The following is a 13,578-nucleotide window of genomic DNA, read 5'->3' as shown; positions in this document are numbered from 1 at the left end:
ATAGGGTGTTTATTGTAATTTATCTTCCAGACTCGTGTAATTGACATTTATATTTTTAATAAATAGGCATTTTTGATTCATTATATGCTGCATCTTGTTGTTCTTAAGATTATAATGAACCTCATAGGTCTGGGCAATGGTTTTAGGACCGTGATGAGATCACGCCAGACATAAATCCTTGATAGCCCTAACCTAAAACATTCTTAGTCGTTGGTACATTGAGTCGGAGATCAATGATACACATAAGACTGACATGTCCTATGTATGCTCAGAAATGAGGGTGGTTGATCTCACAACCACTTGTGTGGTGACACTAATACAAGAATATAGGTGCTCATTAGAGAATGAGTTTACTGAATTAATCTACAAGAGAATATCAGATGGAGTCTTATTTACATGTCAACTGATGATTCTCTAGTGGGAGTTGTGTAAGAAATCTTTAGACCTGAGGTCATCATGGTACCTTATGTACATACATCCATGTTTTGGTTCACTACCTAACTTGATTCTCTGATCCTTACGTGGGATGTTCTGGATATGCTGAAGTGTGCATGGAGGTTGTGAGTGATCAATAAGGGATCAGTCACTCCTAATAAGGGGAGCAAACATCCTATATGATCTTATAGGACGGTGATTCTGGAAGTCTCTGGTCAAAGCAAGATGATAATTAGAAAAAAATTTCTAATGTATCATCAACTGAATTATCGCATTCAGATCGAGATACATAAAGATAAGTGATTGGGTTTGACATATTTCCATGCCCACAGCTCATCTGGGATGTTGTTTGACTGAAATATTGAAGTACATGGTAACTTGCCACTGAAGGGTATTTTGACAATTTTTCATCAAAATTTCAAATCTTCCGGATAGTCATAACATGTTGCCAGACGTCAATCTTGACTTGTGGATTCGACAGAATTAAAAAAGTTTAATTCTGGAATCAATTTGGAAGAGTCCAAGTTGATTAGGACTCTTCGGATGACCTAATCTCATCGGATTAGGGTTACGTCGAAAGCCTTGATTCATGCTGGCTAGATTTGGAACCCAATGGGTCACACACTTTAAGATTTGGCCTTGGTCTGATTTAATTAGAGTTTAATGTAAATTCTACGGGTTAATTTGATATGCTAGCACATTGTATTAACCCAAATTCCTAAATTGGTTTGGTTCAGTGTTTGAGCTAACCTAAATTGGTTGCCTTTGATCCAATGGGATTGGATCAATTTAAATTGGATCTTTATCCAACTTGAACCAGTTTCAAATGGAGGACTCCTCTGCACCCACCAGAAGTCACGCAAAAAATAAATGCCGCCCCATCTCAAATTAGCATGTGAAATGAAAAGTCCTTCTTAAAGAAGGCTCTTAATTAAACGCGTTATCTTAAAAGATAAACTAGAACTCCTATGATTTAACGCCAAAATTGATTGGATTTTTTATGTCATGCAGAAGAGGGAGAGTCCTTCTGCTGCAAGTATCTGATACGCCAAAAATTCACACGGTGAATTTATTCACCGCGTGAGAAGTTGGAGCGCCAAAGGTTGACGTCCCTTCATCCCATGTGACGTCCCTTGGTCCCCTATTTATATGGGACGCCCCACTTGATTTCTTGCTGCTATTTTGGGTTGAAACCAGAGAGGAGGGGCATGGAAATCATAAAAAAAATTCTGAAAAAAATCTAAAAAAAAGGCAAGAAAAAATTGAGTGGCAAAAATTGCAAGAAGGGTGGTGAGTTTTTTAGCAAGTGTTGCTAGTGTGCCCTAGGGTTTGATTTTTCCATATGTTGGAACAAAAAATCAAATCCTAAATTATATGACATCTGAGAGTGTCTTCTTGGTGTCGTTCTGGTGGCAAGATCGAAAACAACTAGGCTTTGGCGCGATTGTAACGCAAGTTCGAAGCAGGCAGTGTTCTTGAGAAGACAAGGCTGCGGCAACGACCGATTGGGAAGGACCTTGGCCAACTTCCGTGTAGATCACCGTTGGAGGACTTCTACTTTGGAGTCTCATGGAGAACACCAACGTACCACTTCTTCATTTTGGTGAAAATATAAAATTCTAACTCTTTGCATGCTTAATTTTGTTTTGATCGATATCGGCAAGGTGATTCTAAAGTTTGGATTCCAGCTCGATAGTTTTATTTAATAAAGCTATTGATTTGTTTGTTTTAAATTTTTAAAAATTATTTTCTGCTGCATGACCGAAACCAACAGTGGTAGCAGAGCCACCCTTATCTGATTCGATCAAACAAGTGCAAAGTTGTTGCAAAGAATCGTTCTTGTGCATTTCCTGCCAAAATTTTGTATTGATTTTTTAGCATCATTCCTTTAAACTCAAAAATTGTTTTTGACTTTATATATACCATGATGTTAAATTTCAGTTATTAAATTATGAATTTATGATAATTTTGAAATTTATATTATCATAGTAGTATGATGTTTAAATTGATGCATTGTTAAGGGTGTTATGCATGCCTAATGTGATTAGGGTTTGTTATATTTCTTCGATATGCTTGTCATATGTTTTGATCTCAATTGCACCCTTATATGATTTTTGGCATGATTATATGATTGCTATTAGGAATAGTTGAAGCATGTCAAATTGCATAATTTGTAGTGCACATTTTATGTAGTTGTAATTAGGATATGTCGAGACTAGTTTAAAGTCCCTCGTAAAAATTATATTAAGTTGTAATGTCGGGATTCACTTTTAAATCAAAAGTCGAATTCTTAAGATCAATTGGTGTCGAGAAAAATGTGAAAGGTGATTTTCTAATTAGGTCCGTATGCTGGCCTGGCCAACTCTATTGGTGTCTAAAAAAGCTACAGGGTGCCTCCCACCTACTTATCTGACCAATTTGGTCTTGTTGAATTTCGAACTTAAATTGATTAGTGATGGAGACACTATAAGGACCTTCCTTCAAACTTGATCGATAAAGTATGTCAAAATCTTAGTGAGCTTGTTGTGTATCTACAAGACTTACTAGAGAAATTGACATGATGTTGATCAAGTGCATATTGATGCTTATGGCATATTTGAATAGTGTTGCTTTATTGTACCATCTACAAGGGCAGCATTGTTTGAATATGACCATATAGGATTGAATGGCCAATTTAACTAGAACACTATAGTTTGTTGTGCTATCCACAAGGCTATATATGATCTAGAAGCCAGAGAGAAAGATGTTGAAGATTGTAGAGGTACAATTGGTAAAGAGTTACCTATTCTTGAACTCATGAATACTTGTTGTGCTATCCACAAAATATTTGTGAGAAATAGGGATCTCAACCCCACTAAGAGACATTAGTATGTTTCTCGATTTTCATATTTGAGGGATACGAAGTTCGATAAAATAGTGGGAGACACAATTAGATAAAAGTCCTAGTCTAGTTGTGATTGTCATCAAGAGTCATCCGCTTATATTATGTTCTTGTTATCGTAGATTAACTACACACATGGCATCCTCACTTTCACTTAAAGGTATCCTAGATGCAAACAAGTTGACCGGACCTAACTATGTCAACTAGTTAAGGAACCTGAGAATTGTTTTCACTCAGGAGAAAGTCTCCTACATTCTGAATACACCTGCTCCAAATTCTTTTGGGGAAGATGCTTCCAAAGAGGATAGGGCCGCATATAAGAGGTGGAAAGATGACAGTGTGACTGTCAAATGCATCATGCTTGATTCTATAAAGTAGAACATGGATGTTCCCTCAATTCTCTTTAATCTTAAGGAGCTATATGGGGAATAAAGTAGAACTGCTCGATATGAGATATCAAAGCAGTTGTTCTGTGCCCGCATGACTGAAGGCACCTCCGTGCAAACGTATATCCTAAAGATGATTGATTTGATCACTCATCTGGGACAGCTGGACTTTGTCATGGATGGTGAACTGAGCCAAGATTTGATCCTGCGGTCCTTTTCTGACTCCTTTTCTCAGTTTGTTATAAATTATCACATGAACAAACTGAATATCAACCTACCAGAACTGCTGAACATGTTGAAAACAGCAGAGAGCCATTTCAAAGGTGAAAAAACTCAAGTTCTTTATGTTGATAAGATCAGCAAGAAGAAGGCAAAGAAGGATTCTAAGAAAAAACTGAATCCTAAGGTTGGCATCTCCAAGAAGAAGGCGAAGGTCTCCGCCAAAGGTACTTGCTATCACTGTGGCAAGGAGGGCCACTGGAAGAGAAATTGCAAGGAGTACCTTGCAACTGTGAAACCGACAAACGTTGCTAAAAATTTGTATGTGATACAAACTAATTTATCATTAAGTACTTCAATGTCAGATTCTTGAGTATTTGATACCCCCTGTGGTTCACACCTTTGCAAATCGTTGCAGGATCTACAGAAAATAAAAAATCTGAATAAAGGTGACTTCGAACTATTCGGTGCTAATGGAGAATCCATTCAGACCGAAGCCGTAGAAACCAGGATTTTGAAGTTGCCTTCAGGCAAAATTTTGAAACTGAAGACCTGTTATTATATTCCTGATATTGTTAGAAATTATTTCTGTACCATTGTTATTGGAACAAGGTTTTGAAATAATTGCAAAGAACAATGGTTGTTCTATTTACTTTTCTAACGAATATTATGGAAGTGCTTTTATTGATAATGGTCTTATGTTTCTTTCACTTAATAATAATGTGCTTCATGTTGAAAATATGAAAAAAAGAAAGAAAGAAGATGTGAATGTCACATATCTCTGGCACTGCCGATTTGACCATATAAATGAGTCAAGGATTAACAAGTTATACAAAGATAATTTCTTTAATCCTTATAATTATGAATCATATGGAACCTGTGAATCTTACCTCATGAGAAAAATGACCAAGACTCCATTTACTGGACATGGAGAAAAGATGAGTGACATTTTGGACCTTATACATACTGATGTATGTGGTCCGATGTCGACTCAAGCCAAAGATGGATACTCTTACTTCATCACATTTACTGATGATAGGTCTAGGTTTGGATGTGTATTTAATGAAATACAAATTCGAAGCCTTTGATAAATTTAAAGAGTATCATAGAATGGTCGAGAAACAAACTGGTAAAAGTATTAAAGCTCTTCGATCTGATCGAGGAGGAGAATACTTATCTAGTGAATTTCTCAATTATTTAAAACACAATAGAATACTCTCTCAATGGACACCTCCTTATACTCCACAATTAAATGAAATTGCGGAAAGGAAGAATCGCATCTTATTAGATATGGTGCGGTCCATGATGTATTTCACGGATCTTTCGATATCCTTTTGGAGATATGCTCTCGAAGCCACAATGTATATTTTAAATAAAGTGCTTTCTAAATCTGTATCTAGCACGCCATATGAAATATGAAAAGAGAAAAGACTCAATCTTAAGCATATTCAAGTACTTGAGAAGGACGAGATATTTTTCTGATATATGGTGGTTCTGATTTAAAACTAGAAGGTTATACTGATTCTAATTTTCTATCCGATCTGGATGATAGCAAATCTATATCTAGGTATGTGTTCACCTTGTATGATGGTGCAGTAAGTTGGAAAAATTTCAAACAGCAAACTGTTGCTGACTCGATCACTGAGGCTGAGTATATTGCTGCAAGTGAGGCTGCTAAGGAAGCCATCTGGATGAAGAAATTCATCACTGAGTTGGGTATGATTCTGAAGATTGAACAACCAATACCCCTTTATTGTGATAATACTAGAACAGTTGCTCAAGCTAAAGAATCAAGATCTCATCATAAATTCAAGCACATCCTAAGATGGTTCCACCTCGTTCAGAAGATAGTCGAAAGACGCGATGTGATCGTAGAGCAAGTTGACACCAAGAATAATATAGCGGATCCGTTCACTAAGGCCTTGTCAATGCAGTAGTTTGACCGCCACCTTGATAGCATGGGTATCAAGTATAGGGGCGATTGGCTTTAAGTGCAAGTGGGAGATTAAAAAAATAATTTTCTACAAGCCAATCGCATATAGGATGCGATAGGGTGTTTATTGTAATTTATCTTCCAGATTCATATAATTGACATTTATATTTTTAATAAATAGGCATTTTTTATTCATTATATGCTGCATATTGTTGTTCTTAAGATTATAATAAATCCCATAGATCTGGGCAATGGTTTTAGGGTCGTGATGAGATCATACCAGTGAGATCTAAATCCTTGATAGTCCTAACCTAAAACATTCCTAGTCGTTGGTACATTGAGTCGGAGATCAATGATACCGGTAAAACTGGCATGTCCTATGTATACTCAGAAATGAGGGTGGTTGATCTCACAACCACTTGTGTGGTGACACTAATACAAAGATATAGGTGCTCATTAGAGAATGAGTTCACTGAACTGACCTACGAGAGAATATCAGATGAAGTCTTATTTACATGTCAACTGATGATTCTCTACTGAAAGTTGTGTAAATGATCCTTAGACCTGAGGTCACCATGGTACCTTGTATACATGGATCCATGTTTTGTTTCACTACTTAACTTGATTCTTTGATCCTTGTGTGGGGTGTTCTAGATATGATGAAGTGTGCATGAAAGTTGTGAGTGATCAATAAGGGATCAGTCACTCCTAATAAGGAGAGCGAACATCTTATGTGATCTCATAGGATGGTGATTCTGGAAGTTTTTGACCAAAGCAGGATGATAATTAGAAAAAAATTTCTACTGTATCATCAACTGAATCATCGCCTTCAGATCGAGATACATAAAGATAAGTGATTGAGTTTGATATATTTTCATACCCACAGCTCATCTGGGATATTGTTTAACTGAAGGATTGAATTACACGATAACTTACCACTGAAGGATATTTTGATAATTTTTCACAAAAATTTCAAATCTTTCGGATAGTCATGACACATTGCTAGACGTCAATCTTGACTTATGGATTCGACAGAATTAAAAGAGTTTAATTTTGAAATCATTTTGGAAGAGTCCAAGTTGACTGGGACTCTTCGGATGATCTAATCTCATCGGATTAGGATTACGTCGAAAGTCTTGATCCACTGCTGGCTAGATTTGGAACCCAATGGGTCACACACTTTGGAATTTGGCCTTGGTTTGATTTAATTAGAGTTTAATGTAAATTCTATGGGTTAATTTGATATGCTAGCACATTGTATTAACCCAAGTTTCTAAATTGATTTGGTTCAAAGTGTTTGAGCTAACCTAGACCAGTTGCCTTTGATCCAATGGGATTGGGTCAATTTAAATTGGATCCTTATCCAACTTGAACCAGTTTCAAGTGGACTCCTCTGCACCCACCAGAAGTCACGCAAAAAATAAATGCCGCCCCATCTCAAATTAGCGTGTGAAATGAAGTCTTTCTTAAAGAAGGTCCTTAATTAAACGCGTTGCCTTAAAAGATAAACCAGAACTCCTATGATTTAATGCCAAAATTGATTGGATTTTTTATGGCATGTAGAAGAGGGAGAATCCTTCTACTACAAGTATCTGATATGCCAAAAATTCACACGGTGAATTTATTCACCGCGTAAGAAGTTGGAGCACCAAAGGTTGGCGCCCCTTTATCTCATGTGACGTCCCTTGGTCCCCTATTTATATGGGACGCCCCACTTGGTTTCTTGCTACTATTTTGGGTTGAAACCAGAGAGGAGGGATATGGAAATCATAGAAAAAATTTTGAAAAAAATTTGAAAAAAAGGCAAGAAAAAATTGAGTGGCAAAAGTTGCAAGGGTGGTGAGTTTTTTAACAAGTGTTGCTAGTGTGCCCTAGGGTTTGGTTTTTCTGTGTTAAAACCAAAAATCAAATCCTAGATTGTGTGACATCTGAAGAATGTCTTCTTGGTGTCGTTTTGGTGGCAAAAACGAAAGCAACTGGGCTTTGATGCAATCATAACGCAAGTTCGAAGCCGACGGTGTTCTTGAGAAGATAAGGCTACAGCAACGCACCAGTTGGGAAGAATCTTGGCCAACTTCCGTGTGGATCACCATTGGAGGACTTCTACCTTGGAGTCTTGTGGAGAACACCAACGTGCCACTTCTTCATTTTGGTGAAAGTATAAAATTCTAACCCTTTACATTCTTAATTTTGTTTTGATCGATATCGGCAAGGTGATTCTAGGGTTTGAATTCCGGCTCGATAGTTTTATTTGATAAAGCTATGGATTTGTTTGTTTTAAATTTTTAAAAATCACTTTTTCCGCTGCGTGGCCGGAACCCAACAAATAGACCCACCAAAGTAAAGCAGTCTAATCATTTGCAAAATTGAGCTTTCCTAATAATCTACGAAAGTATAGGGACTTCACAGAAGGAAAAAAAAAAGCCTTACACAAAAGGAGAATGGAGAGAATCAACCCACTAGATTAATAATGAAAGAATCCAAGACCATATAAGCAACATGATAGAATGTGAAAGTACGACAAAAAAAGGCCATCACATTGCAAAGCCATTAGTAATAACAAACTTAAAAAGTGGCTACCATGTTTTGTAAGCAAAACAAAACAACAACAACAAAAAAAAAAAACTTACTGAAAAGCCTACATCTGCATTTGTAACTATATTATAAATAAGAACTTCAAAAGAGAGAAAAATCACCATAGCTCCTCAACACTGTTCTGAAGTGGGGTACCAGTGATAAGAAGCTTGTTTTTGGTGCTGAATTCCTGTGCCAAAATAAAGCTAATTCAATTTATATAAAAGCAACTTTGAAATAGATTTCTTAACATTAAAATAGCATGCAAAGTGCGACCAAGGTAATTCATCAAGACATAAAGGACCAGCAACGTACCAAAAGAGTTGTATACAATGATGCTTCACTATTCTTCAATCTATGTGCCTCATCAACCATCAGGTAGTTCCACTTAATCTTAGATAACACAGCTTTATCCTTTAATATCACTTCATATGTGGTTAACAATGTATTGAATTTTATATGTCTGCCACTCTTCTTGTTTGTGAAGAATTCATATTGTTGACAAATCTGCTTTCAGAAAAGAAGATAAATCAATACACAAGTCCCAGGCAATCCAATGAATGTGACCCCACATTTATAAACATGAAGCTTTAAGATTGATAGGGAACATTGGTACAAAAAACACATGCCAAAATGTTCTTACCGCACATGGGCAGCACTCTATGATTAATAATTTGACATAGAAAGTACATAAGACCCCTTCTGACATGCATAAACCAGACATATATCTCATATTGACACATGACAAAGCTACCGACATGCCTCTCCACCAAAATGACAGATGGGCTTCACTGCTTACTATAATTTCTTGGCCAACAGCCCATATGTCAGGGTTGAGTGAAGCGCCAAGAAAGCCAAAAGTTAGCCAACTTACAATAGCTTAGGCCAACATGACATGAATAGGATAAAAATGAGTTTTGTCTAACAAATGTCAGGGCCTTTAGCGGACTTTTGTGGCTCATTAGCCATTACCATATTAAAAAAGCATGAAGATATCCCACTTGTAGAAGGTTCCCTTACCTCTCATCAAAATTCCATAGATATATCTTTCATCGAATATCTGCTGCACACAGGTGCAAACAGAGATGTGCAACAGACAAAGATGCATCCGTCTGCCAACACACTTTTGGATGGTTCTCGTCTCTCATTAAAAACTCTATAGTATATCTTTCATCGAATATTTGCTGCACACAAATGCAAAGAGAGACATGCATACTAATGCACGTGCACGCACACACGCATGCACACAGATGGAAAGTATCCAAAACATGCCTATGAGCATGGATTAAAGTTTTGTTTCCTGTCAAAGAATTGCAGCTCCCCTTCAGCTGGTGCAGCAGTCTGAATATATAGTAGCATACAATCAGATGTACTTTAACCACAATAAAAAGTTTGAATGTTGAAACACAAAAAATGGGCAAAAGACCATTGCTTAAGTTACAGTTGCCAAACACAAGTTGAAGAATAAACTACAGTTACACTTTGCAATTGGAGTTGTAGTAATAGATGCTTGTTGTTGTTCTAACTCCATGCAAATATATTTATTCAGCACTTCAATACAAGCAACCAAACAGGCCCTTCATAACATTCAAGTGCATATCAACTACACTTACCTAAAATTTAGTTTGTAAAATCATCATCAAACTTAACATCCAGTTGTGACCTAATTGGTCAACTATACTATAAGCTGTTTCTGTCATGTAAAAACAATAGTCGGCCAAACAGGAGGAACTATTAAATATGTGAGGTCTTTCTGAGCTTGCTGTTTAAGAACAAAAACCAAGGCAGATTGTACAAATATATGGAGAAAAGAGGAGAATAATTAATTCTCCAAGGGTTTCCAGGTTTAGGATCCAATCTTAGGACCTTTTAACTGGGGTTCACGGACAACAGAGATGATTTTTAAAGACTTTCCCATCCTTTCATAATTATAAATGGAATCAGATTTTAGGACTTTCTGTCAATCTTAAGGAATTTATCAAGGACAAGATATTGAGAGAGGGAGAGGGGAAAAAGAATCTTATGTTTTCCATGTATTATGAGAAAAAGGGGTCTATAATACATTTTATTTATTCTTTTGGGAGGAATACATGTCATGTTTTAAGTAAGAACCTAATCAAACTGGTCAACAGCTGATTTGCAAAGAAAAGAAACCATAGGAAAAAGAAAATAGAACAAGAGGATCGAAGACTTAAAAAAGGAAACAAAAAAAGAAGACCAGTTAATACGCCCACCATCATATCTAAAACTTTAGACAGAGAAAAAAGCAAAGAAAGAAATTATGATATATAGGTGATTGTCCCCATAAGATCCTACAACCTGTTATTCTCTTTAAAGATGAGCACTGTGGGACAGAACAACATGCTACCATTAGCCTTTGGAAGAGTACATAGGCCCATTCTGAGTCTTTGAGATGCCCTTAATCATTTTCTGAAATATAAAATCATAGAAGGTTTTCTTTTATTCAAGTTTCCAACTTGAATAGAAAATAATAAATATAATGAACATCACAATTTCTGCGAACCACATCTGGAATTTACAGATCAAGGTTATATATCATACAATGCAGAACTTGCCAGTAAGGTGCATGATACGTGTTACCTATCCACTATTTTTGAGTACCATCCTGTGTCCCTTGATGAAAGAGTCCATGCTGGTGGTCAGAGGGATGCAACTGGGTCAAGCCAGTTGTCCTAGGCCCAGCCATACTTTCAGCATTGTTGGTTTGTCCGATTCAGCATTGTAAGCCTGAACCAGTTTCAGGCCAGGTACGGATCAATCTTGACCAGTCCCGACCTCAGCCCAGCCTGTGTATTTATATATAGTACATATGAAACATATACAGTATACATATACATATTCATATAAAGTATGCATACTAACCACATAACTATTTGTTATATATAGTATTTGTTTGAATTTGAATTAGATCAAAAGTCAAATAATTCTTGTAAGAGACAATCATCTGTGTTAAGCTAAAAACAAGTTGGCCAAGAAAGTAAACCTCTTTTGGTATAACAAAAAATGAAACCTTAATCTCATAGAGCCAGCTTGGGTGGGGCGGGGTTGGGCTGGGCTACAATGCAATTTAACCTTTCCTGACCAAACCGCGCTTGGGGCTGCATATCTCTTGTTAAAATTGGATCAGTCAAGGTTCAAGCCCAGTCTAATTTATCCATAGGTCGGGTTGAGTTGACCTTGAACCAGCCCATTTGCATCCCTAGGTGGACAACATAAAATAGATGTGCCAGTACAGCCCAACATGGACCGATATGGCTACCACGGACCCATTTTGTTCGCCATCTGCTCTGCAAAATGGTTAACCAAGTGATCAGCTCAACATAAAATCATACGTATTGTGCCAACTGCTAACCAATGGTCATCACATGCACAACGTGTGGTACTTCAATCCTAGGCTAGAAAAAAGAAATCCACTGAAGGCAAATGACTAACTGACCATAAGTGAGCATCCTTATTCCATTGGATTGGCTTCAAACACTATAAACACATTTGTGCCTAAAGAAGCAAATCCTTAGCAATCATTGGCTTTGCTTTGTCCTTCACATACTCTTAACCATCTTTCTTTAGGCCTCACCTGATCCTTTGTAAGCCTTACGCTTGCAATGCATCTATATTCCACCCTTGTTCTTCATAAAGTTTCAATGTCAACACAGTGGTTTCTGCTGGTCAAGATATGCGCTGCAAAGTCATTACCAGCAAAGGAGCTTGGGTGCACTATGACTTACATTTCAGCACATGGCATGATATGGCACATGCCTCACCAGCCGCTAACCAACATGCCTCATACAAGAAGCACCTTAGTTCCTCAGTTCTTCATACCCTATAGCCATAATCGTCAAGCTTTGACACAACCATGAGGTGTCCACACACCCTCATCCTAGCCTTTTCTATCAAGGTTATCCAAGATTCACCATACCGATGCATACTGACTCGTGCTTGGCATATTGTACCATTCCGATACTGAAATAATACCATGGGGAGTACACCATGTGTTGGTATGTGAACTGATGGATACCGACACTACACCGACATGGTACCAATATGGGTACCAAAAACTGGCATTGCAAAGCTTTAGGCTACATATGGTGTTATTGAAAGCTTTTCCAAGTCTTTTTTCTTGGCTTCTACATATGTGTTTCAGGTATTTCCTCCTCCAAATTCCTTCAGCATAGAACATCCTCAATCATGCATGCCAATGAAACCTACAAAAGTTATTCATGATACCTCCTCTCCAGTTATATACTTCATGCCTTTTGCCATTAATCGACCTCAAATCATTATACAAAACGACTCATATAGCAATCTAACATTCAAAACCATAAGGTTAGTTGCACCCTATAACCATACAATATCTTTATCTTATCAAGTTGTATTAGGTAACATAGCACCACAGACATAAGCATAGAGCACATTGATTATATTTTAAATTAACTTGATATCCGAGACCTAGATCCTCCAAAACTTCTCCAAAATTCAAATTAGCACTCACCCTTATGTTGCCATGCAAATTGTACACAAATAATAGATCAAGGACAACTATTAATTGAACCAACAACAGCTAGGAATATAGTGGCCAATACACAATTGCCTTATGTGCTTGTCATCCTTTAGACATTGATGGTTGACTTTCATGGATATATTACAAATTAGTTCTCAAATATCATTGTTTGTCTAGTCTTCGTTCAACACCCCCCTTCCTCAAAAAAAAAAAAAAAAACCTATGATATATTATCTAATGCATAACTCCCAGATATTTGGCACAGCATGTAAATCACTATAATCAACATCAATTAATGTCAAAATAAATCTCCCAATCTTTTGACATTTTCTCAAATTTTGGATAATTCCAAGAGTAGATTGTTAGCGTAAAACAATATGGTTTCTCCTGTATTTGTGATACTTTAGTCAGTATTCTATCTGATCCTAATGTTTTACCCTCAGACATCTCTTTGAATGTAATCTTGCTTTCACCATCCAAAAGTAACCAATGGATAACATATACACGCATCCACCAATTAACATTTAGTGCAAGCCACCATTTTAATGTTGACCATGAAAAAGTTGTTCATCAAAGCAAATTAAAAATAAAGGAATTGATGAATTCATAACTTATGTTATAGACTAATATA

At 36.8% G+C, this 13,578-nt stretch overlaps 1 protein-coding gene across 3 annotated transcripts in view; it reads right to left on the bottom strand.

Moving 5' to 3' along the window:
• Positions 1 to 13,578, bottom strand: part of LOC105034387 (protein CHROMATIN REMODELING 5) — a 56,953-nt gene that overhangs the window by 23,306 nt on the left and 20,069 nt on the right. For all 3 annotated transcript variants that reach the window (XM_073257919.1, XM_010909529.4, XM_019846986.3), the window contains exons 14-15: positions 8,744 to 8,935; positions 8,551 to 8,618 (exon numbers count right to left, since the gene is read on the bottom strand). In XM_073257919.1, the coding sequence (XP_073114020.1) occupies positions 8,551 to 8,618; positions 8,744 to 8,935 (260 nt within the window). The remainder of the gene's footprint in view (positions 1 to 8,550; positions 8,619 to 8,743; positions 8,936 to 13,578) is intronic.

The sequence above is a fragment of the Elaeis guineensis genome, chromosome 5 (genome assembly GCF_000442705.2).
Source record: "Elaeis guineensis isolate ETL-2024a chromosome 5, EG11, whole genome shotgun sequence".
NCBI lineage: Eukaryota > Viridiplantae > Streptophyta > Magnoliopsida > Arecales > Arecaceae > Elaeis > Elaeis guineensis.
Note: the sequence above shows the minus strand (reverse complement) of the source record. Positions and strands in the feature narration are given on the sequence as shown.